This window comes from Salvelinus namaycush, chromosome 35, assembly GCF_016432855.1.
Source record: "Salvelinus namaycush isolate Seneca chromosome 35, SaNama_1.0, whole genome shotgun sequence".
In the NCBI taxonomy this organism is placed as follows: Eukaryota; Metazoa; Chordata; class Actinopteri; order Salmoniformes; family Salmonidae; genus Salvelinus; species Salvelinus namaycush.
The window spans coordinates 22648037-22675676 of NC_052341.1; the positions used below are offsets into that span (position 1 = coordinate 22648037).

The window sequence follows — 27640 nt, forward strand, 5'->3', positions numbered from 1 at the left end:
ATTATGACAGGTTATGACCATGTCATAAGGTGATGACATAGGTGTCAAGTAAAGTGTTACCAATAACTTATACCGCCTGGTGATGTCGCCAGGCAGGCCAAAACTCCCTCCCACCAAAACACACTTACATTTCAGGCGGTCTTCACATTAAAACGTCATTATCATAATTTTCACAATTTCACAGTATTATTCCAACCTCATAATGTGAAATATACACCGAGTATACAAAACATTAAGGAAACCTGCTCGTTCCATGACAGACTGACCAGGTAAATCAGGTGAAAGATATGATCTCGTATTGATGTCACCTAAATCCACTTCAATCAGTGTAAATGAAGGGGAGGAGACAGGTTAAAGAAGGATTTTAAGCCTTGAGACAACTAAGACATGGATTGTGTATGTGTGCCATTCAGAGGGTGAATGGGGAAGACAAAAGATTTAAGTGCCTTTGAAGTGGATGTATAGATGTATGTAGGTGCCAGGAGCACCAGTTTGTGTCAAATACTGCAACGCTGCTGGGTTTTTCACGCTCAACAGTTTTCCTTGTGTATAGAGAATGGTCCACCACCCAAAGGACATCCAGCCAACTTGACACAACTGTGGGAAGCATTGGAGTCAACATGGGCCAGCATCCCTGTGGAACGCTTTCGACACATTGCAGAGTCCATGCCCCGACGAATTGAGGCTGTTCTGAGGGCAAAAGGGGAGGGGGATGCAGCTCAATATTACGAAGGTGTCCTTAATATTTTGTACACTCAGCGTATATACACAACACAGGAAATCACGGTTTTGACTGCACTTTGCCTTTAAAAAGGTTTACTACGTTTAGTCTAGGTCCATCGGTTAGTTTGTCACCGCAGCTGTATAGCCTTATTTCCAGGCCACTAAAGAGTTAAAACACACCCTTTTCAAACTCAAAAACAAATTTAAAACCAAACTCACACGTTCACGTGTCAAAAATCACACACCGGTGATTGTGAGTCACACACGTCAAGATACAGGCAGATAGGTGTTACGTGCAAAGGGCATCCGATCACTCAGTGATACCTGTCGTGGCGGCTGCCTGTCTGAATGCAGCAGAGTCTAGGGGAATGATATTCTTGTGCACCAGCTCCATGGGGCCAGGTCTCAGGGCCAGTTTGTCATTGAGGTTGTCTGCCAGGCGGGCTCTCTTCAGCCTCAGCTGAGCCTCCACAGACGAAACGTCCCCCTCCGGGTCTACATATACACAGCAAGCAAAGCCACACTATTAACTCCCTTGACTATTAACGTTTTTGTATATGAGTTGATTAAGGCCAGTTGGGCTCCTCATCTGAATCTCCAGTGGCAAAACATCCACTGACGACTTATACGTGTCCTGGTCTGAGACCTGTTCCAAGCAGTTCTCCCAAAATTGCAGCCCTAATGCCTAAGTGTCAGAGCTGGTGAGCTGGCTGGTGCCAGGTGCTCATAAAAGGTCAACATTGAATCCTTTTCCTCCCCTCATGGAAGGTAGACAGACTTCCTCCACTGGATAAATAAATGGGGTTAGAGATAATTAAAAGGGATATAGTGATATGGGTAAGACTGCCTTGCACACACACTGCCCATTAATCCTATACAAATAATCCTGGGTTGGGTTGGCCCAATATCCATTCTTCTCTTACAGTAGGATGGATAACCTGAGCTAGCTTGATTAAACCACCGAGAGAAATAGTAACAGCACTTATTTGGTCAAATCTTTCATCGATGGCTGAAATCTGGACTATGTGCCAGGAAACAATTGAATGGAATGATATTAAGTATATTTCATTGGCTCCTTTTAATTAAGAACTATTGCTGTCTCATTAAGAATTGATAGAACATTTTAAAACAACAGTTATACGCTTACATCTGCCGAGCCACAGAGTCATCATTTTGTACAGACTACAAATTATAGCTACATCTATATAGTCCAGAGTATGGCTATTGGTTACAATCACTGATCAATATCCTTTCCAAATATAGAAACTACTGGACTACTTTAAGAGTTAATGACCTTCATGAGTGAATATCCAAATACATGCCTAAAAGACAAAAAGTGAAGATAGAAAAGAACACAGCAAAATCTGATTGGTAAATTGAACACTGTGGGTGTTAAATCTAACAATTTTTAACCTCTTTCAGCTAGGGGGCAGAATTTTTATGTTTGGAAAAATAACGTTCCCAAGGTAAACGGACTATTTCTCAGGTCCAGATGCTAGAATATGCATATAATTGATAGAGTAAGATAGAAAACACTCTACAGTTTCAAAAACTGTCAAAATATTGTCTGTGAGTATAACAGAACTGATTTTGCAGGCGAAAACCTGAGGAAATCCAACCCGGAAGTGCCTTTTATTTGGAAAAATCCCTGTTCCATTGCCTGCCCCTCTTCCATTTAAAGGGCTATCAACCAGATTCCTTTTCCAATGGCTTCCTCAGGCTGTGACCAGGCTTTATACATAGTTTCAAGCTTTTATTTTGAAAAATTAGCAAGATTTTTCAAAACGCGTCAGGTGTCCTTTGATTAGTTCCTGAGTGCGAGAGATGTAGCTCAACATTTTCTTTCTCTGTAGTATTGAATAGGTTACCATCCGGTTGAAATATTAACGATTATGTATGTTAAAAACAACCTGAGGATTGATTATAAAAAACGTTTGACATGTTTCTACGAACATTACGGATACTTTTTGGAATTTTCGTCTGCCTTTCAGGACCGGAACGAGCCTGTGGTTTTCTGAACATAACGCGCAAACCAAATGGCAGTTTTTGGTTATAAAACTAATCTTTATAGAACAAAAATAACATTTATTGTGTAACTGGGAGTCTCGTGAGTGCAAACATCCGAAGATTATCAAAGGAAGGCGATTACTTTTATTGCTTTTCTGACTTTCGTGACCAAGCTCATTTGCGGCTAGCTGTTCTTACTGTTTTGTCTAGTGATTGATAAACTCACAAACGCTTGGATTGCTTTCGCTGTAAAGCACATTTTCAAAATCTGACATGATAGGTGGATTAACAACAAGCTAAACTGTGTTTTGGTATATTTCACTTGTGATTTCATGATTATAAATATTTTTAGTATTTCTTTTGAATTTGGCGCTCTGCAATTCAGCGGTTGTTTACGAAAATGTTCCCGCTAAAGGGATCCGTGCGTCAAGAAGTTAACTTCTTGTGGATAGGGGGCAGCATTTTCACGTTTGGATGAAAAGCGTGCCCAGAGTAAACTCCCTCTTACTCAGTCCCAGATGCTAATATATGCATATTATTATTAGTATTGGATAGAAAACACTCTAAAGTTTCTAAAACTGTTTGAATCATGTCTGTGACTATAACAGAACTTATTTGTCAGGCAAAACCCAGAGGACAAACCAGAACACACTGATACAGTAAATATTAAGAAAACTTTGAAAAGGACCATCATTGAAACTGTATAGCCTATGGACTTTGTTTGATGTCAGTCTTCATTGGAGACTACCTGTGCTGGAGGTAGGACATCTGCAATTTAGCATTTTTATAAGGATCCCAATTAGCTGCAGCTAACGCAGCCGCTACTCTTCCTGGGGTCTGTCAAAGCTGTGGGTAACTGGTGAAAGGAGTCAGGCGCAGGAGAGCTGAGATGCGTGGACAAGGTATTTAATACAAGATAACACCAGTATACACACAATACTATGGTGCGGGAAAAATACCGGTACCACAAAATAAACGGGCATAATCACAAAACCTGGCAACAATATACCAGCCATCAGATACAGCCTTCACAATAAAACAAACACACACACAAACATGGGGGAAACCAGAGGGTTAAATAATGAACATGTAATGAGGGAATTGAAACTCGGTGTGTAGAAAACAAAGACAAAGCAAATGGAAAATGAAAAGTGGATCGGTGATGGCTAGAAGGCCGGTGACGTCGACCGGCGAATGCCGCTCGAACAAGGAGAGGGACTGACTCTGGCGGAAGTCGTGACAGGGTCCACAAGATGATGCTGGCTTAAATAATAAATTAATGTCAAATCAATTACACTACGTGGTTGTTCTTTATGTTTGCTGTCACAGTTTACAAGGTGTAAAAAATGTGATTTGTAGCTAGTACTTACACTATGTATACACAAAAGTATGTGGACACACCTTCAATTTAGTCGATTCGGCTATTTCAGCCACAACCGTTGCTCACAGGTGTATAAAACAGAGCACACGGCCATGCAATCTCCATAGACAAACATTGGCAGTAGAATGGCCTTACTGAAGAGCTCAGTGACTTTCAACGTGTCACCGTCACAGGATGCCACCTTACCAACAAGTCAGTTTGTCAAATTTCTGCCCTGCTAGAGCTGCCCCGGTCAACTGTAAGTGCTGTTGTTGTGAAATGGAAAAGTCTAGGAGCAACAATGGCTCAGCCGCCAAGTAGTAGGCCACACAAGCTCACAGAACGGGATCGCCAAGGGCTGAAGCGCGAAAAAATTATCTGTCCTCGGTTGCAACACTCACTACCGAGTTCCAAACTTCCTCTGGAAGCAACGTCAACACAATAACTGTTTGTCGGGAGCTTCATGAAATGGGTTTCCATGGCAGAGCAGCCTCAGACAAGCCTAAGATCACCATGTGCAATGTCAAGCATTGGCTGGAGTGGTGTAAACTTCGCCGCCATTAGACTCTGGAGCAGTGGAAACGCTTTCTCTGGAGTGATGAATCATGCTTCACCGTCTGGCAGTCCGACGGACGAATTTGGGTTTGCCAGGAGAACGCTACATGCCCGAATGCATAGTGCCAACTGTAAAGTTGGGTGGAGGAGGAATAATGGTTCAGGCTAGGCCCCTTAGTTCCAGTGAAGGGAAATCTAAACGCTACAGCATACAATGGCATTCTAGACGATTCTATGCTTCCAACTTTGTGGCAACAGTTTGGGGAAGGCCCTTTCCTGTTTCCATGACAATGCCCCGGTGCAGAAAGCGAGGTCCATACAGATATTTTTTTTCTCGAGTTCAGTGTGGAAGAAATTGACTGGCCTGCACAGAGCCCTGACCTCAACCCCATCAAACACCTTTGGGATGAAATGGAACGCCTACTATAAGCCAGGCATAACTGCCCAACATCAGTGCCCGACCTCACTAATGCTCTTGTCGCTGAATGGAAGCAAGTTCCTGCAGGAATGTTCCAACATCTAGTGGAAAGCCTTCCCAGAACAGTGGAGGCTGTTATAGCAGCAAAGGGGGAACCAACTCCATATTAATGCTCATGATTTTAGAATGAGATGTTCGACAAGCAGGTGTCCACATGTTTGTGGTCATGAATTGTAAGTCGTTTTCTGGCATTATTTGTCTTTTTACCTAAATATGCAAACACCATCAGATAGTACTGATAGCAAACAGTGCTGGAATGACATTCCCTCTCATGGGATGGGCGGCAAAAAATAACTAACTGAAAGCAAGACCCGCAATAAGCCATGAATATGACCGCATTGAGGCCTATGTCACTGTGCTTCTATGGCTATATGTACCATGCCACTGCCTACTTCATTTGTTCATTTAGCATACAAGTCAACACACCTATATTTTTAGCTTGAATTAGCTTTAAAACTTATTTTTTTAAATCTTTGCCCCATGAAAGAATGTGTAGAATTGCATAATTGCAACAAATGTCTGGCTACACTACTGAGGTACACTTATGGTGTTCACTGGTACCGTTACAGCAAATTCTCCAGTGTTTAATCCACAGAGAGTGTTATATTTAACACGGGTTCATTGTCTATATGGGTCCACACTTTTCAGTGTTAAATTAGCAAACTGTTTAGTGTAAAGCCTTATTTGCATATTTCCCAGAGTGTCTTGCCTTTCGAGTGACCACCCATGACTGTATTTGTTAGTGACAGAGATATAGTTGTTTCATTCATCCATTTTCAGTCCAATGGTCTTCACCAAGTGTGATCCTAAATTAATATGCTATCATGAAATTGTATTCCTTAATACAAAACAACACAATTTATAAGGCCTTATTTTGAAGGCCTAGTTTAACCCTAATACAATGGCCTGAAACTCATGGTTTACAGGTCACATCAGGCCTGCAAGTCACATTATGCTGTGATGTGTAATTCCTATTGAAATGCAACCAGAGTGGGGATATCCAACATTAAGAATTTTTATTCACCTGCAACCTGCATTCAGAATGACTGCCGGGTTGGGAAGACTAAGATATGAGACTACTTAAAGCATTTAAATTGGAACAACCAGTTCAGTAACGGGTGCAATAAATCCAAGTAACATTGGATTAGTTTATAAAAATGTTAGTTATTTATATTTGACTTGCATAAGATTAATCAACCAATGTACATGCAAAAACATAGATATTGAAACAAACAATTCTAAAAATCAACCTGCAACAGACCATGCTGAGAAATATAATAATGATGGTCATGGTTGTGGTTTAACACTGGTTATTAACACCAACACTGGCATTATTTTACACCAATGAGTGTTCATTTAACACTTACAAAGTTAATTTAACAACTGAATCAACACTAGAAATGTTACACTGAAAATTCAACACTAGGTAACACTGGCCAATTTGACACCCTGACTGAACAACAGCATTTTTTAACAACATCTTAAAAAGCAACACCAGGGGGCATTCATAGTAACACAAAGTAACACCACATCAACACCAAAACTGTCCTCACCAGGATATGAACACTGGCGATTTTGCTGTGAAGGAAGGCAGTAAGAAAGGAAAGGTAGAAAGAAGGGAGGAAGGAAGGAAGGAAAGATGTATGAGTAATTGACTAGGGCCTTCTGTGTCCTTCCCTAGAGGATACAGGGATCACCTGCTGGCCTGGTCTGGTCTGTCCTGGCCTGGTCTGTCCTGGCATGGTTTGTCCTGGCATGGTTTGTCCTGGCATGGTTTGTCCTGGCATAGCAGTGATCATGTTGCTAACCAGCCACATGGGATGCGATGGTGAGATCACCGTCTGCTAATACACCATCTGCCCCGGCCTGTCACTCACTGTGTCCTCTTCTCTGACTCGCACATGATTCTAACCTGACATAAGGGCTGCAGAAGCTTTATAGAGATGCATGAAGACTACATAAAAGTATCTCCAGCACAACACAGCTACTTCATATCAACTCTCCACGTAATATAAAGTCTGCACAAAAAACATATAACAACACTCTTCGTGACATTAGAGCTGCAGATTACATCACTCTCCAAATGCAACAATTTAAGCACTGTCCAGACACTGAATAACAACACAGCAGGGCATTAGCGTTTTTACACAGCTCTCCAGACTATTATCTCTTATAGAAACATACCTTGTGGTATGAGTCAGTCTACTTTACAGTTGGCACCAAGTTAAAACATCCTAAAGCTAAACTAAAACCCACTATTTACTTTCTGTCTAATTTAAACCTCACTTCAGATCCCAATCCTATGTGCAGTATATGGTGCTATTAACGCAGTAGAATAAACTATACAGTACTAATCATAGTTTTTCCATTGGCCCTATGGAATAAAGAAAAAGTACCACATCTAGGGAAATGGAGATTTGTGGTGAAACGACACACTTATCGTGTTAGAGGAGTAGAGGACTTAGTGTGTGTGTGTGTGTATGTGGACCTTTCCTTCTCTGCCAACCACACGTCATATTGAGAGGCAGTGTCTCACTCTCTCTCTCTCTGTGTGTGTGTGTGTGTGTGTGTGTGTGTGTGTGTGTGTGTGTGTGTGTGTGTGTGTGTGTGTGTGTGTGTGTGTGTGTGTGTGTGTGCGTGCGTGCGTGCGTGCGTGCGTGCGTGCGTGCGTGCGTGCGTGCGTGCGTGCGCAAGTGTGTGCAAGTGTGTGCAAGTGTGTGGACTCTTCCTCAGCCAGCCACAAGCCAGAGAGCCCTGAGAGGCCGAAGCAGCACTCTGGGATTCTAATAAACACCAGATGTTCCCTGGGTAATATATACACACACCCTACGCCGTGTCCATCTCACACACACACATGCACACACTTGTGCACACAATACTGATAATGGTATTCTATCAAAAATGATTGACATTGAAAAACAATATTATTAAAAATGAGCCTTATTTACATAATAAAACTGCACAGAATGAGAAATCACATTCTCTCTCCATCACACTGTGAGAGGCTTGGATTTGACTGCCCAGTCCCCTGTCCTGTGAAGGATAATACATTGTGTGTGTTTGTGTGTGTGTGCAACCAGTGGTAAGTGTGCGAGGGAACGGAATCCAGAGGCCCAGCATGGCCTATCAGTTTCTGGGAGTCTGCCGGAGATAAAGCAGCTAGGGGAAACGTGATTGGTCGACAGGGCAAATACTATTTCAGAAGAATTTTTCGATTGGCCGTTTATCTGCTGATTGTATGCGAGAGGTCCGCAGTACACATGGAAAGGGTTTTTGAAGATTTCTCTGAGTGCCGTCTATTAACACACATTCATGGGCAGGCCCCCCCCCCCCCCCCCCCCCCCCCCACACACACACACACAAACACAAACACACACACACATAGTGTGGCAGTGCTAGGCCTCTGGATTGAATTCCCTCTGCACACACACTTACCACTGGTTATCTCACTGCTGGAGCCCCAGTGAAACGAATGTCAAACCGTGCCAGAGAGATAGCATTCAACAACCCTCCCTACTACACTACAACCCCCTAACCCCAGCCTGCAGCCGGTTTATAAATACTCAGACAAGTGCACTCACACAGGCTACAACTCTGGACTGTATAGTGGAGATGACTCGTGACTGGCTTCTCTCACAGACATTAGCCAGTTTGTAATATAGCCCTACTTTTATGAGCAGATGAAATATACCTGTTTTGTGGGTGTGTATGTGTGTGTGTGTGTGCCCCTTTCTACCTACCTGTCTCCCTGCCTGTCTGTCTGTCTGATACTCCCTTACTGTCTCACTGTGCAAGATGATTCACGGCTTCCACATAGATCACAGAGGTGATCATATATCCACCATAACATATTATGGGGTTAGAGGTTTAGATCCTAGATCAGCTTAAACATTGTGTTATCAGGATAGATGGGTCTCTGGTTACAGTGTTAAGGACTACGTTGTGTTATCATGAGGTAAGTGCGTCGGCTCGTAGAAGCGAGGCCCATGTAGCGTGTCGTGTTTCATTGCCGTTGTCAGTTGCAAGTTAAATCTCTCTCTTTTTCTCTCGCTCTTTCTCTCTCACTCTCTCTAGTAATGCAGTACATAGTGTCACACACACTTATGAGCGGTATGTGTGTGTGTGTGTGTGTGTGTGTGTGTGTGTGTGTGTGTGTGTGTGTGTGTGTGTGTGTGTGTGTGTGTGTGTGTGTACGTGCGTACGTGCGTGCGTGCGTGCGTGCGTGCGTGTGTGCATGTGCATGTGTGTGCATGTGCGTGTGCGTGTGTGTGTGTACACATGCGCATGACTTCATGGGTAAAAGAGTGTTACTCACGAGGCATGATGCCTTGGTCTGCAAGCTGCTCTCGAGTCCTCCTCTGCTGAAGTCTTAACTGCAGAACTACAAGGGGAGAGATGGAGAAGGGAGGGAGACAGAGAGATGAGGGAGACAGGGAGACAGAGAGATGAGGGAGGGCAGAAAAGGGCGAGGGAAGGAGATACAGAGGAGGGGTAGAGAGACTGAGTATGCTACTAATGTCAGATGAGTACCATAGCAGCAGAGAAAGTATTGTTATGGTTGTGTGACGGTTAGAGAATCGGGTTTGACAGTTTCATGAAGCAACATCAACAACGTTTCAGTGATAGAACACACCACTGTTTAAAAGTTCTCAAAGTTCTGATGCTCCCGTCCTCAAAACAAGCTTCATGCCAATCTCTCTGTGTGCCAATCTCGCTGTGCGGCAATGACGTAGAAGAGTTGCACAGACACACAAAACAAGGAAGAAATGGCACTGTGGGCTGACAAATATTTCTGTGAACAGGATGCAGGGAATGATGAACACAGCTCCTGGCCTTTAAACAGATCTGCTAGGCAGTGTGTGGTCTGTGAGGGCGTGCGTCTCTCTGTGTTCTGACAAACACACTGGCCCATAACCTCAGCTGGAGGGTCTCACAGTGGCACCCTCCAGCTGATATTGTGGTATGATGCGTTCTTTCTCTGTGGATCTACTGATTATCGTTGTGTTTCTCTTTAGGCTTATCACTCTTAGCTGCTCTGGGGTTGGAGTGGACCGCTGACTGGACAGAGCTGCTACGTAGGCTCAGAGATCTGTTTGATCAATTCGCCATGGGAACACTGTGACACATACCGAGCGATGTTTGAGGAGTGGTGGACACTACCGATTAAACGTTTTTGCTTGAGAGAATGCCAAGCGTGTGCAAAGCTGTCACCAAGGTAAAGGGAGGCTATTTGAAGAATCTAAAATCTAAAATATTATTTTTGATTTGTTTAGCTTTTCTTTTTGGTTACTGCATGATTCCATATGTGTTATTTCATAGTTTTGATGTCTTCACTATTATTCTACAATGTAGAAAATAGTCAAATTAAAGAAAAACCTTTGAATGAGTAGGTGTTCTAAAGGTTTTGACCGGTAGTGTGTGTGTGTGTGTGTGTGTGTGTGTGTGTGTGTGTGTGTGTGTGTGTGTGTGTGTGTGTGTGTGTGTGTGTGTGTGTGTGTGTGTGTGTGTGTGTGTGTGTGTGTGTGTGTGTGTGTGTGTTGGCTTTATCTCTCCCTCCTCTCGGGCCATCTACTTCTGTTTCATAATGACACACACAATTCTCTAAACATCTGGTTGAGTTTACATCCCTGAGCCGTGACCTCCTGACCTGTACCTCAGATGGCAAGAGCACAGCCATTCACTCTGACTGGACACTGTGACAAAGTATGTCACAGATATGGTTCAAGTCAAGAGCAAACCATTTTTCAGTATAGTAACCCTTCGAATCACTTTGAATCTCTCTCTTTAGCTCCTTGCTTTCTCTCTCTTTCTGTCAAGGGATCAGTAACCCACCACACTGGATCCCAGCCAGGTTTAATACAATTATTCTTAACACCTTATGGATCTATAAATATCTGATTCATATCTTATAAACAGCTCATAAATAGCCCGTCCAATTGTCAAAAGGGCCTGTGTCCCATGTCAGGAGAGTCTGTTCACTGCTCTGGTGATCTCAATTACTGGCATAGCAATTAACATTGACTGTACAAAAATGTCTATCAGTCTAATCAAATCAAAATGATTCCTGGAGCAAAAAGACACGGCAACACAGTCATAACGACCATGGCACAGCTGTTGTCAAAGCAGCTGCGATGCTCCTGGAGAGGTCAAAGGGTATAGTTAGGGGTTTCCTCTAAAGAGGAGTTCCCCAAACAAGACTACGATTTCTAACATTTCTTTAACCTGAGATCTCTCTCTCTCTCTCTCTCTCTCTCTCGTCTTCCACACATTCACTCACAGTGCCAATAAACACACACCCTTCTGTTTCCACACACTGTTTAATTTATGGCATTAGGGCAAATCATTTTCAGATCCATCCTCACCCTGTCCTTTGTGATTCTTGGAAGTGTGGTGCCTGTCAGTGTGTAACAGAGTTGGCTCTGAGCTGAGTTATAGTTACTTCCCTGCTTTATATTACCACCAACTGGCCCTCTGAAATCCCACAGAGATAGCACAGACACCCCAACGCTACTGTTAATCACAACTCAATTCAGGGAGAGAGAGATACAATACACCGTGTTTACGTAGGAAAGCTTGGTGTTCCAACTGCCAGGTCACAGTTGTAAATGAGAACTTGTTCTCAACTAGCCTACCTGGTTAAATAAAGGTGAAAAAATAAATAAAAATTACAACAAAATCATAAACATGCTAGATGGACACTACTGGAACGTTGTATCAGGGTTTGTAACAAGGTTATGTTTATAACAGAACCTACCATTTATACTGCCATGAAACTCTCCAGAGGCAGCAGGCATGGACAAATGTAAAAATACAAATAATATCTAATTCAACACGTTGAGCCTAGATTTAGTGTTGACATAATATACAACTCCAACATCTCTGTCCTGCACAGTTATGCAATGCTAGTGAGAAGCGCACATGCACACGCACACACACACACACACAGTATTATACAGCAAACCTTGTGGGGACACACAATTCAGTCCCATTCAAAATCCTATTTTCCCTAACCCCTAACCGTAAACCTAACCCGTACTCTTACCCTAACCTTAACCCTAAACCTAACCCTAGTTCCTAACTGTAACCCTAAAACTAACCCTAGCTCTTAACCCTAACCCTAAACCTAACCCTAACCCTAAACCTAACCCTAGCTCCTATAACCTAACCATTAACCTAATTCTAACCCTAAAACTAATTCTAACATTAACTCTCAATCCCCTAGAAATAGCATTTGACATCGTGGGGACTAACAAAATGTCCCCAGATGGTAAAAATGTTGTTCTTTTACTATAGTTAAACATATCCACGTCCCCTAGGACCCCTCTGAGATCCTTATCCCTCGCTGCTAGAATATCTTACCAGTAGTAGTTCCCATAGCGTACTGTTGTTGGTGTGAGCATGGAGCTGGCAGTAGTAGAGTTGGGAGTTTGATTCCAGCATAGGTCACTAAATAAATGTGTTAACTGCATGTTCACAGCCTAACACAAGCACCTCTCTCCTTGACAGCCAACCAGCCAGGGACCGAGAACGTTTCAAATGTCATTTATTGTCCTGGCGACATCCATTTCCATTGACTGGCCAACTTACTTTAATAAACTGGAACTCCGAACACATAACATACATGAAAGGGCTGTAACGTTACATCACAAAACACCCACGTCACCAACTGTAATAACCTCAGCCAGGCTCTCTGTCTCTCTCTGTCTCTCTCTCTGTCTCTGTGACCCAGCATGTCAGACTAAACAGTCTCCCAACGGCAGCAGTGCAGTAATAACTGGTCTATCAGCCTAATGTGTGTTACACAGCAACACCAAAACACCAAATCCCTGAGCCGCTGCCGTGTGAAAGTCTCCTTCTCTGACCATACCACTACAATGACTTCAGCCCTAACATCTCGCTCTCTCCCCCCAGAGCCCAGAGGTCATTTCCCAGCGCGCGGTTGCTGGTCTAAACAACACAGAGGAAAAGCACAATTTAGCCTGCGATTGCTGGTAAGCAATTACCGCGCCGAGGGCAGAGAGATTGCACTGGAGTCAAATAAAGAGAGAGAAAGAGAGTTGGTAAAAGCCTTTCAAGTATTGTTGTTCCTTACGTTTTGTTCACAGTGAAATGAATCACTGGATAAAATGCTGGTTGACTGTAAACCGTGTGTATCAAACTGTGACTGAGCAGGACATGGAGAAAGTCCCAAGCATTCGAATGGCTGTGTCTCTGGCTGTCAGTGACATTCCCTTCAGAGAGGGGGCAGTATTGTTCACAGTACAGACATATACATAGAGACAAAGTTGAAAGATAAAGAGTAGACTGCATATACACGGGACATGGAGAGAAGAGAGAGAGATAGAGAGGGTTTTGTGTGTGTGTGTGTGTGTGTGTGTGTGTGTGTGTGTGTGTGTGTGTGTGTGTGTGTGTGTGTGTGTGTGTGTGTGTGTGTGTGTGTGTGTGTGTGTGTGTGTGTGTGTGTGAGAAGCCCGAACAGCTGCTGTGTGTTAGAAGGGTTTAAAATCAGTACTGTAGTCCACACTGTTCTGAGACAGGCAGGTAAGGTCACCAACACACACCACACACACACACGCGCGCACACACACACACACACCACTCTCATCACAGCCTAACGCAGAAAGTCACTCGCTGCTTTTCTTCAAAAGCAAACAAGTACGTGAACCTGTACAAGAGAACTCTTGTCAACAAGTGCACAAGGTTGGGGTCGATTCCAATTCAATTCAAATATATTATTTTCAATGAGGATTTTAGCTGTTCTTGGACTGGAATTTTAGTTCACGTCCCGAATGAACAAAATCTAAATGGGATTGACCCCAACCACACACATACCCGGGGTCACGTGTTTTGACTTTTACGAGCGGCTCAATAACAAAGCACCTATACACCATAGCATCCACAGAGCAGAGCAACGTGATTAAAGGGTGTCACCTCTGATGGGTGGTATCTTCCATCAACTCTGTGATGACGGAGTCTCTCTGCTCCTCCTCCACTACATTATCAGCCAGCCCTACTAAATTACACACACCTGTCATCCAACCTCCCTCATCCTGCTGGTACGTCTCTGTGCTCTGCTGCACGGGAGGCAACGCCAATCATACTCTACCACAGATGAAGGATAACGAAAGAGCATGTACCTGTACTACTGTACACTATCAACAAAATACAAGTACTGACGGTGGGACAAATGGCATTGAAACAAATACATGTTTCTTATTCCACGCCAGTGCAAACATTGTATCATATGTTAGAGGCCGTTCATGCAGTACATCAACAAAGTGCCGGTCCAAAGGGTTGGATGAACAAATGAATGGACAATTGCATAGGTGATTACCGATAGGTGAGTAGACATGAAAAGACACACACACACACACACACACACACACACACACACACACACACACACACACACACACACACACACACACACACACACACACACACAGTATAGGATCTTACCTGATCTAAACTTGCTTCGTATCAGTATGGAGTGTTCAGAGCCCAGTAGAGTCATAATGTCACAGTATGGTTCCAGTGTTCAGGAGGGAAAAATAAAACTGGCACAAGCGACGGGACAGGACACACAATTTCACTTCAATGACCCTGCCTCTTCCTGGGACCGGAGACCGAGACCAGAGTTGGCCAAACGCTCGTCATCCACAACACAACAGCTATTACAAGAAAATAAGAAAAAATGGTGGTGTATCTCTCGTATCTCTTCACTCCTCTCTCCTCTTCTCTCTCTCTATTCTCTTCTCTCTCTCACTCCTTCTCTCTCCCTAGGGTAGCTGTGGGAGTCGGACAGTGAGGCAGACAGCCAGGCTTTGGTCCCATGTAGCTCTGAGCTCTGAGTCTCCACGCCAGAGAGAGTAAGTAGAGTGATATGCCCTCTGCTGGGAGGAGCTAACCACTGAGGCTTCCCATAGCCCCTCCCACAGTTCCCCTAACCCCTCCTCCAGTAGGTAATGATGTCCTCTGCACAGAGGGACTAGGAACTAAAAGTTCCAGTAGCTCCTCCTCCTAGGGAGAGGGAGCCAAGAGGACTCCAGGCTGGAGGGCTGGACTGGAGACTCCCCCAGACCTTTTGAATATGTTACTGCTCTGACACAGACATGCTCAGATACACACAGATACATAGACAAACAAGCTGATATACTGACTGTACACAGACACACAACCCCCACCCCAACAAAACATACACAATTCCTTTAGACTATCACACACGGGAGGAAAATAAAGCTTTTAAAAAATGGCACATTACCTGTGTCATAATGACTGACATCGATGTGTACAGTGAGAAGTAGTATGACTCTCTAGTCGATAATCAACAAGGCTTCCCTTCCTCCATCTCCCACATACCAGCCTAGCATTTGTCAGAGTTTCTGTTCTCTCTCAACACACACACCAATCTGAGCTGTGTGCCTGCTCTCCTCAGAGACTACATTAAAAGCTCCCTAACAACTGTTTTAAAGATCATTCAGGGCTAGTCTTACACATCTCTCAACACTCAACCCACTCACATCATCACTCACCTCTCCATTCCCAACTCCTCAAGGCCTCTTTCAGCTCAGATCAAATAAACTGACATTCAGCTACAAAACATACTTTACTATACTCAACTACACTCGCAGAGGCCTTGCTTTGTGAGCTTTAGCTAAAGTCAGACACCTATAACATCTTAGTTCAATTCCACGTGGTCGTAGCTGGTGTCCATGGCTGCTGTTGGTCTGACAGGGCAGCAGGTGTTAGTGTGTGTGTTGTTTCAGAAGGCTACTGTTCTTCTCCCTGCAGATAAATAAGCCTTCACCGGCTACAGCTGGGAATGTGGCTGAACGCTCCTGATGCCACTGTCACTGTGCCTTAGCCTTGGCTGTTCCCATCCCTGGGTCCTACAGTATCTGGCCTAATTCATACACAGCTGCAAGCTGCACACATCAAAACTATCCAAAGTAAAAAACACAGTGTCTGATAGAATACATCTCCTCACAATAAAACTCCTATAACCCCAGCTGAACATTGTACACAAAAGGCTACTTGGGTTTAATGACTAAGGAATTCATACATGCGAGCTAGACACACACACTTATTCATTTAAAACAATAAATGGCATTAAATTGAAAATCGTAGCTGCTGGCCATGGCTATGACGTGTGTTGGACTGGACTCTCATAGACTTACAATAGTAAAGTCAAATATTTATGTAAGGACATCTTGGGCTGCAAATCCACTGGGTTCCCTTTGACAGTCCTGGGCACTCAGTGCCTTACGCGCACACACGCACACGCACACGCACGCACACACACACACACACACACACACACACACACACACACACACACACACACACACACACACACACACACACACACACACACACACACACACACACACACACACACACACACACATACACAGCTCCTGGCCTCCCTAATTAGCAGGTGAGAGTGCTTAAAGGGAGGGTTGGTGGTTGGGTCTGACAGTGTACACACAGCATGGGAGGGAGATTCCTGGGGAGGTCACCCAGTCCTGGACTAATTCTCCCCTTTAATTGGGCCGTGTGTCAACGGACGTGACAAGTCTCATCTGACCTGTCTGGAGCCTCCGTATACTCTGTGTGTGTGTGGTGTGTGTCTCCTCAGGAAGAGATTCATTACCTTGGGGTTATGATTTATGTTTGTTTACATAGTACAGCATTAACTGGCCAACATACCCTCTACACAGTATAATGGTAATTTTAGACACGCTACACTGTCATAATAAAAGTCATGTGTACTCAGTGCCAATAACATACAGTACTGTTTTTTTTTTTACCATGTTGAACTCATCAGCAAGGTTAATCAAGAACTACACTAGTGCAGGCAGCTTTATCAAAAAAGGAATATTGTGAACCTTTAGTGTACACTTGCTTTCTAGTGTTACAGATACAGGAGGAAATGTGTCATTTAAAAGTTGAGAGTTCAAAAAAAATTTATAATTTGAAGTGAAAATGATGTATAAAACCTAGGATGAACTTTGACACAATGACTAGTCAGACAAATCAACAATACAGTCAAATTTGCATGGATGAACTGTACAGAACAGTTTCTTTCATTTGAAAACGATGGCACTAACCCAGCCTTTGTTCATTTCACGACACTCTTAGAAGTAAAGGTGCCTGGAAGAACCTTCTGGCTTGCCACACCGGCGGAACCTTTCCAGCTGAAAAAGGGTTCTTTGAGGAACCCGTTGGAACATTTTTGTGATGGGAGGGGTTTCATTTGTAATAATATAGAGGTGGCAGCCTATCAGATTGGAGGCGTGACTTTCACATAGTTATTTTTGGTCAACCGTTAGCGTAAATGTAATCATGTTAAGTTCGTACAATGCAAATTAAAATGTTCCTTGAATATTTACGCATGTTACATATTCTAATATAGTATTAACATTGCTGATTCCCACTTTGGGATTTGCATAGGCTCTTGAGGAAGTCATACAACTCTGTCAGCCTCATTGAAACTACAACTCTGTCAGTGTTGAACCTTAACATGTGATGACAACACAACAGAACAGGTGAACAGGAATGACATTTACTAAGCCACGCCTCAATTCAAGGCTTCCTCCAGGAGCCCCTCAACTAACCGAAGGTGCAAATATGAACTATTGACAAGCAATCCAGGGTTTCTCGAGTCCCCAATATTTCTTAGAGTGTACACTGCACAGTGCATTACTGGGACCCATTTTTTCCCCCTCAAAATAGCCACTGATAGGAAGTCTTGCATGCTTCACATCTTTGACATACAGTATCTCTGTGCATGGATTCCAGTTGTCCCTTGGCCATTTGTCAACCGGTGTGTGTAAAGGAACTGTGGTGGATTGTAGTAGTCTGAATCATATCACAAGTGTTTTATATCATGGTAACTATCCTCTCCCTGCTCCCTATCCTCCCTCCTTCTCTGGTCCCCCAGGCTGAGTGTCCCAGGGGCACGGTAGACATTCTGGGTCGGGGAGAAGAAGCAGCAGTGCTGGGCTGTGAGGCAGACTGGAGACTAGAGACAGAAAAGCAAAGGAAAGCACTGTGTCTCCCCTAGAGGAGACCTGGGCCAGGGTGAGGAGGAGAGGAGACGCAGTAGAGGGGAGAGGAGGGGAAGGAGAGAGTGAGAGAGGAAGGGGAGAGGAGGCCAGAGTGAGCGAAGAGGTTTGTCATGGCAGAAGTGGCCTGGAGACGGTGGGGGGTCTGAGGTGTGTATGTCTGTCTGCAAGCGTGCGTCGGTGTGTGTGCGTATATATTTCCAACTGTTCATGCATGTGTGTGTGTGTCTGTGTGTATGTGTAGGGGAGGGCAGACATAGCAGCCGTCCCAGCCCTAACAGCAGCAGCTGGCTCTTATCTGTCTGAGAGCCGTAGGTCTCTGTTTCAGACAGGACTCCTTTAATGGCTACACCCCCTCTGCTTACTGTCCCTGGCCAGGCCCACGGTACCAGAGAAACATGTACACTCTCCTCAGGTAAACACTCCCAGAGGAGGACCAATTAAATCATATATCAGAAACACAAGCCACGCAGGACTACCAGGCTGGTTTACATAGAAGCCACGCAGGACTACCAGGCTGGTTTACATATAAGCCACGCAGGACTACCAGGCTGGTTTACATAGAAGTTACGCAGGACTACCAGGCTGGTTTACATAGAAGCCACGCAGGACTACCAGGCTGGTTTACATAGAAGCCACGCAGGACTACCAGGCTGGTTTACATAGAAGTTACGCAGGACTACCAGGCTGGTTTACATAGAAGCCACGCAGGACTACCAGGCTGGTTTACATAGAAGCCACGCAGGACTACCAGGCTGGTTTACATAGAAGTTACGCAGGACTACCAGGCTGATTTACTATACATCCCCATTGCTAATGACATGGAAACAAGGAAATCTCAGACAATTGTGTTTTAGAGTCTCCTGTTACTCCTATTACAGTACATGTGTTATCTGGGTAGAGAGAGACACTGCAGGGTGATAATAGGTCTGATTTTAGGCTGGATTAGTCAACACTGATAGGCCTGAGAATGATTCATACTTTTATTAGAGCAAATCAGCCTTATCAGAGAAACACAAACGTTCTCACGACCAGAGGGAAGAAATGGGGAGACAGAAAAAGAGAGGGGGAGAACATAAATGACAGAGTAGCACAGACACAGAGACTGGGGGAAAGGTGGAGAGAGTAATAGAGGCAGAGAGAAAGAAGACAGAGATAGCAAGAAAGTGAGACTAAGAGAGATAGAAAGAAAGGGAAAGAGTGTTTGAGACAGATTCAGTGCCAAACGAGGGTTTAAACCCCAGTCTGGCGCTGTTCTGTGCTGGGTTCTCATTAAGGTTCCAAAGGGAACACACAGAACCCAAACTAGACGTGACAGATAGGAGGGCTGGGGCCAACAGATTCCCAGGACCACTGTAACTCTCTCTTTTTATTTTTGTCTCTCGCTCCCTCTTTCTCTATCGATGTCTCTTTGTCCCCCTCTCTAACAACATTTTGGACTCTTTCTCAACCCGCCCCCCTCTCTCTCTACACTCTGTCAATCTTTCTATTGTTCTCCCTCAACCTCACTGGGATCAGAGGGTTGAACGTGTGAGCCGGGGCTATCTTTCCCTCCCCTTATCTATCCTTATCTCCCCTTTCTCTCTCCATCCATCTCTCTCGCAGTCCCTTGGCTGCAGCCAATCTGAATGGAATCCCAAAACACAACAACGGGTGCGATCACACCATCCCGGAACCAGATTGAAGCCGTCTCATGCTAAAGCAAAACAGCAGGGATATTATTTGGTGTCTTTGTGGTTGTTTAGAGTTTGGCAATTGACTTTGCCTCCACTTCAGTCTGGGACGGCTGGCACGTGGCCACAAGGAGAGGAGGAGAGGAGGGAGAGCAGCGAGATATGCCTGGAGGCATCAGTAGAGAAGGCCCTGCTTCACTACGGCTTAGGCCTAACTCCTGGTTATTATCGTGGGCTTTGTGAGGTATTCCCAAAAACTTCTGTACACTTTAATATCTGAAAATGTAATAACTCCCGGCAGACTTTGTTGTTGTTAATGTGTGTCTATGACTAATAGTTTTTGATGGATGGAAAGCACTTCAAAAAGAGATACGATTTAGGTTATTCCAAAATGAGATTCCTCTTGCTTTAACAAGTGAGTATCAGACAATCATATTTTGAGCTGCTGGATCGTGAGTCATTAGTTAAGACTTAAAGCACGATGCTTCCAGTCAGTGTCATTCCTGTCACTCTCACCAGCCCTCACAGACATGAGTTGGAATGAAAGGAAAGAAAAACTCTCCAAACAAGGTATAATAGCAGATCTAGGAAAGGAGATAAAAGAGAATGAATAGAAAGGATGGACAGATAGAAAATATAGACAGGTAAGAAAATTAAATATATAGAAAGAGTGGATAGAAAAAAAGGATTGTAGACAGCGGCTAGAGAGAAAGCAGGGATAAAGAAAAAGGATTTCTAGAGAGGATGGACACACCTTTCCAACAAGTCCGTTTGTCAAATTTCTGCCTGCCAGAGCTACCCCGGTCAACTGTTAGCGCTGTTTTCGTGAAGTGGAAACATCTAGGAGCAATAACGGCTCAGCCGTGAAGTGGTAGGCCACACAAGCTCACAGAACGGGACTGTCGAGTGCTGAAGTCGTCTGTCCTAGGTTGCAACACTCACTACCGAGTTCCAAACTGCCTCTGGAAGCAACATCAGTACATGAACTGTTCGTCGGGAGCTTCATGAAACGGGTTTCCGTGGCCAAGCAGCCGCACAAAAGCCATGCGAAATGCCAAGCTTTGGCTGGAGTGGTGTAAAGTTCACCGCCATTGGACTCTGGAACAGTGGAAACGCTTTCTCTGGAGTGATGAATCACACTTCTGGCAGTCCAACGGACTAATCTGTGTTTGGCGGATGCCAGGAACTGTGAAGTTGGTGGAGGAGGAATAATGGTCTGGGGCTGTTTTTCATGGTTTGGGCTAGACCCCTTAGTTCAAGCGAAGGGAAATATTAACACTACAGCATACAATGACATTCTAGAAGATTCTGTGCTTCCAATTTTGTAGCAACAGTTCGGGGAAGGACCTTTCCTGTTTCAGCATGACAATGCCCCGTGCTCAAAGCGAGGTCCATACAGAAATGGTTTGTCGAGATCGGTGTGAAAGAACTTGACTGGCCTGCACAGAGCCCTGACCTCAACCCCATCGAACACCATTGGGATGAAATGGAACGCCAACTGCGAGTCAGGCCTAATCGCCCAACATCAGTGCCCGACCTCACTAATGCTCTTGTGGCTGAATGGAAGTAAGTCCCCGCAGCAATGTTCCAACATCTAGTGGAAAGCCTTCCCATAACAGTGTTATAGCAGCAAATGGAGACCAACTCCATAATAATACCCATGATTTTGGAATGAGATGTTCAACGAGCAGGTTTTCACAAACTTTTGGTCATGTGGTGTATTTGTCTTTCCGTGTCTCCCGAGCGGGTCCAACACTTCCAAACGGTCTGGCTGAAATGAGCTGTCAACCGGGACGTTTTCTCACTCAATGAACAGAGACCAGGGCTATGTTATTGTTGGTAAGACCCAATGCTCCATCAATCCCCCTCCGTCACGTCACACATCAGTATAGAGAAGGTAGACGTCTCCCCTAACTTCTGATTCAGGGTCAGATCTTCACATTCCCCTAATAATTAAGGTTTTGATTGACAGTCAGGTTAACCTTACCCTAGACCTGTGCCTAAGGTTGCTGATGATGTTTATTTGAGAGAGCGATGTAGTTAAAATATACCCTAAGGCACAGATCTAGGATCAGCTCCCCCCCCCCCCCCCCCCCACAGTGCAGGAATATGGCAGCCACGGGCCACATACAGCTCCCTGAGCCGATCACTGTTATCTGTTCGAACGGATTCCACTTGACCCCTTAGGACACACACACACACTTATTAATAGGCTTGGAAGGGTGTGTGTGTGTGTGTGTGTGTGTGTCTGTCAGTGTATGGGTGCCTGCGCGCACCTGAGTGTGTGTGTTCTTATCTTCACTCTAAGCCATTCATCAGGAATGACACTTTCTGCCATTTTGCGTTCAAACTAAACACACAGCTCCATGTTCTGTCTCTGTTCCTCAGGATGTTGAGAGGCTTGACTTATGCAAGTTGTCAGTAAGAAATTACAGTATCGTCACGCTGCCCGATTGATTTGGTACACTGCGTTTTTATTATTTTCCCTGCGATAGGTAATTTGGTCAAACAAACCTCTCTTTCTCTCCCGATTCCAAAACCTGAAACAACAAAGGAGGACCAATAGCTACAGAGTCATGCTTTTAACTCCCAGGGGACAGTCACTGCACTTTAAAAAAATGCTGGGTTAAAAACAACCCAATTTGTGTTCTTTGGTAACCCAGCGCTGGGTAAATATTGGACTGAACACACGCTGGGTGATTTTGACCCAGCCAGTTGGGTGGCACGAATAACCCAACATGTCGGGTTGTTGGGATTACCCACACATGGGTTAATTGAACCATTAGTTGGGTACTTTTTACTTTCATGCTGGGTTTTGAATGCAATTTCAGGAGGCATGGCTTATTAGGCATGTGGCTTGCAGATTGATCTTATTTGCCACCCATGAGAGTAGTCATTCCTGTTCATCATGGTACGTTTACATGCTGCAAATTGCATTTTTCCTTCATTTTCCTACTAGAATATTAAGATGATGTATTACATATTATAATAAGGCGCTATCTATCCAAAAATGGGATTTGCATAGGCTTTTAGGGAAGTGATACACTTCTGTAAGCCTTATTGAAGCTACAAAAATGTAAATGTTCAACCTTAACATATGATATCTATACAACAGAACAGATGAATAGGAATTACATCTACTCTCAACAGACAACTATCTGAAAGCCACCCCCTTTGCTCCAGTCTTCATATCTCAACAACCCAGCACCAATAACCCAGCATTAACAACCCAACCTTGCTCTTTTTAAAGAAAACAACCCAACTAAGTTACCCAACACCTGCAACCCAAATGTTGTTTGAGGGTCGGAAAATAACTGTATTAGCTCTCAACTCCAATGCACACACACACACACACACACACACACACACACACACACGCACACGCACGCACATGCACGTGCACACACACACACCATCACAAAAGAAGCAGTAACTGTATTAACCTCTGCACACTTCTCTAGCCAGCGTGGTTTTGGAAACTTGCATTACTGTGTTATTTGAAGGTAATTGGATAAAGTGAAGCTGATTCTGTGTACTCGGATAATCAGATTATGAACCAGAGCGTAAATGTTGGTTTTGACCTCAGTGGCTATGACAGTATCCATGTCCAGGAGGCATTCTGCCTTTGGGACCCGATTCAGGACCAGTTACCCAGTAAATATGTAGTGGTTAACATGAAAAATTATAATTAATGCATTCATTATTTACATGTAGGCATTCTACTGTAAAACAGCTCCTAAACGCTAAAAGGTATACATGTAATGTACTTAGGTCTATAGAGACATCATGCAGTGAGACCAAAGAGGCCCTACCGCAGAACAAAGCATGTAACAGTTGCTCCGAGATCAGAGACACACCTTCCCTAACCCCTGCGCTCATCTGATCACACACGCATATTCCATTAGCTCAACGGATCACACAAACACACACACACACACACACACGCACACACACACACACACACACACACACACACACACACACACACACACACACACACACACACACACACACACACACACACACACACACACACACACACACACACACACACACACGCGTAGCCTTGCTCAGATCTGACTCACAACGCGGGCCGTGCGGGGTGAGATAGTGTAGTGTGTCACCACGACCAGAGGTGTCATACTGTCTCCCTCTCCTCTCCCCGCCAGGGTGAGGGATGATATTACTGGATGCCTGTCGGCTGAGCAGTGGACCAAAGCCATGATCAGAAACCAGAGGACTTACAGACACCACACGGGAAGGAGGGAAGAGGAGCGGGGAGCAGGGGGAAGAGGGGGCCTAGACTAATGGTGTTCCAGGGACAAGCTTACATTTCAGGTCGTCATTAAACACAGGCAGCCTGAATTAACCCAATAGGCTAAATAGATGAAAAAAGGCCTGTTACCTTCCCAAAAGGCCTACAATACAGTAGATCAGACTCCCCACTGGTAGTCCAATGAATGCCACACACAGTACACAACCCAACCCCCAAACACACACTCTCCAGTGCCTCTCTGATAAGCCCTTGGCAGGTGTCAGCTGTCTAAGGAGGCTCCTGGGGGAGAGACTCCCTGATTACCCCTCTGACTGACTGACTGATTTGACAGCCATGTCTGTTTTTCTGTCTCTGGAGGGATACACCTTGCCACAGTGTTGACAAGGAGGCAGCATACTTCACACAGACCTGCTAACTGACTGCTGTGTGCGTGTGTGTACGTCCATGCGCACGCGCGTGTATGTGTCTGTCTGGTGGTCTGAAAACTTGACAGTTAAAGAAATGTTTCTGTCTCTCGAGACCCTATCTTGGCCGAAGCAGCACTTCACTCACTGCACATCAACTTTATCTACTGACTCTGACTTGGAATCAGACAGCAAGGGATTTGTAAGAGGAGTAAAAGATACTGGATTAGTGAGACAGAATCAGAGACGAAAGTTGTTGTTATCTGTGTGAATGTGTCTGTTTTAGTAATGGAGGCATTAGCAGAGGAGATAACACACAGCTTGCTCTGGGAGAGTGTTTTCACCTCTTGACTTCCAGGGGAAATCTACCGCCTGGGTATAACAGTTAAACCAGGCCCACCACTGAGACAAGAGGTTAAACACACATAGCACCATACCATTTCCAGGGCCCATTGTACAAAATAGAATGTTCCATTTACAGGTGAAGAAAAGACATCTCATCGCCTTGGCCCAATGTACTGGTGTGCCAAACCAAACATAATGTATTCATATTACAAATACCAAAGCCAGTCTGCCGTATTCTTAGTAAATATTGAGTTGGTCCAGCACAGTGATGCGTCTACTCAGGACCTCACATTTATGAAATATCATAAAAACATGGGTGGTTTTTCAGTGTGGGAGAGGTTGTAGTGTACACTGAGAGACAGACTTGTGAGTGAGGTGGTGTGTGTGTGTGTGTGTGTGTGTGTGTGTGTGTGTGTGTGTGTGTGTGTGTGTGTGTGTGTGTGTGTGTGTGTGTGTGTGTGTGTGTGTGTGTGTGTGTGTGTGTGTGTGTGCGCATGTCCGTGTGTATGTGACCTTGTGTTGTAGGGCTTGGCTATGTATTTAGGTGGAACATTGAGCAGCGTGGAGGTTCTTATCACCCCTGTCTGTTTTGGAGGGGAACATACATCGCCTGCCTGGAGGGATCGCTGCCTGGCCTGGAATGTCCTGCTGGAAACGTCTGCTATTGGCTGAACACGACAGGTCACCTGTCAGGATACTGGTCAAACTCCACGCAGACAGGAGGCGTGAGTGTAGAGGAGATAAATAAGAAGATATTCAGTAGGTTTCTGGGCAGATACAGAGACCAGAGAGATGACTGGGGAGGAAGATAAGAAGAAAAACGTTAAAGAATACGAGATGTTCAATTCCTGTGTGACAGACTGGCTTTCAAACCCTGGTTGTCCATGCAACTCAAGTCTAGCCATTATAGCTCTGGGAGAGAACACAAGTCCTCAGGTTTCAGCCAAAATTGCTCAACACGCAAGCATGGTTCATTGAACTGCCTTCAGTGCAGTGGGTCTACTAGTAGGTCTGGTTTTAACACAGTGTCCATGTCTGACAAACATTGTTGTTTTGATGTACTGTATCACATGCAGCCAAGAACAGAATTCGCAAACAGTTTCTTCCTCACTCTACCATCCCTCCTACTCCTAATTGAATTGGAAAGCCTACTTGCAAACAATTCAATATCACAAGACAGTGGTCCATATAAAACAAAAGCAAACCTTTGACACAAAACCCAAATCCTTCTTAAACTCCTCTTCAATTTTTATGAAAATTCCACTCAGGTGTGTTGGAGATGATGGACAATGTAAAATAATAAAGAAGTAGCATCAAAGTAGCAGAGACTTCCCAAAGACATAATTGCAGACCAGCCATTTTGACCTGTGATGAACAGTCAGTTTCACTGATAGTATCTCCAAAGCAATGGCTCGGGCCGACCAAAATCTCAATATATGAGTTGGTGTTCTGTTGTTTTTGCTCTAGCCAATTCCCATAGTCAAGCGGCTGGTATGTCAGCTGAAACCGTTAAAAATACGAGCCTCACAGCCTCTCTGCCGTGTTTTGTTTGGCCTATGGGATAGGCAGCTTTCAGGAGGAGACATCTGAGGCAGCATGTGTTGGATTCTCTGCTCTCCACTTTAATGAAGACCACATCCATAACCAGACGAGGAGGCTGGGTCTATTGGACTGACTGGGTGTGTAGGCCTACCAACCAGTGCACTGGTTCATTCTACTGTATCTGCAGGTGAACCACACATTGGCTATATTGTGGGAGGTAATAGATGGCATCGACATTTCACTCAATCGTCTCCCAAAGCACCCTGTGTACAAGTGTAGTTTGCAACTACATCAAGAGAATAGAGGTGAGGAGCGAAACTGGGATATCTTTCTATTAAACACCATGGAGCTTTCACAACGTCATTTTTGGAAGAACAATTTCCAGACTTATTTAACCGCAGTAAGCCTTATTCCAAACACCTGTTGAGGTCCCTAGGACAGGTGAGAAGGTTCTGAGGCATACATGCCTTCATGCTGGGAGGGAAATCATAAACAGATTATATTACTTTTTACAGAATAATAAAGTGCCTTGATGTTGAGAGTCTGTGTTGCTGTCTACCACACAAATCGCATTGCTTCAAAGTGCTTCAAAAGGAGGCATGTGGGACCTGGCGACGCCATTTTGTGTTTGTTGGCCTGCTTGTTGATACGAGTTCTTTATACCCTATAATTGTTTTGATTTACTGATCATTGTCCAGTGTACCGGGATGTCTCGGGCAGGTCTCTGTGTGCACTCCTATCACCCACAGCATGTCTATAATCACAACCAGGTGCTTTCCCATTCAAATTAACATATGGTTCTAACTTTCCCCCTATTTTGACTAATACATACCTGGGTTGCTGACTAGTAAAACCGTAAAATGAATTCTTCTTTTGTTATTTGCAACACATGAGGATGGTTTGGGAGTGGGGAGTGGAGAAGGAGGAATGTTACTGAGAATGATTTCACCTTGCATGCAACCTGGCTCCATCTCTCTCTACCCTTTATTAATAGTCTGATTGTGTACCTTTGTTACATACTTGGTACCACAAAGATGTTTAAATTCTCCTCTGGTTTTCTCTGTATCTTTTGTTTTAGCAGCTGTAACTCTCTATCATTCTAACATCTTTATCAGGCTTATATGGCAGAGAAAAGATTTTGAAACAGTGAAGAAGGAAGCCCCACATCTAAAACAGAAGACGTAATCAATTTCATATGAGAACTTCCTCA

General features: G+C 44.3%; 1 protein-coding gene across 1 annotated transcript in view; it reads right to left on the reverse strand.

Moving 5' to 3' along the window:
• Positions 1–27640, reverse strand: part of myocd (myocardin) — a 52829-nt gene that overhangs the window by 14032 nt on the left and 11157 nt on the right. Inside the window, exon 2 of the mRNA XM_038974929.1 lies at positions 1048–1218. Coding sequence (XP_038830857.1) covers positions 1048–1218 — 171 coding nt within the window. The remainder of the gene's footprint in view (positions 1–1047; positions 1219–27640) is intronic.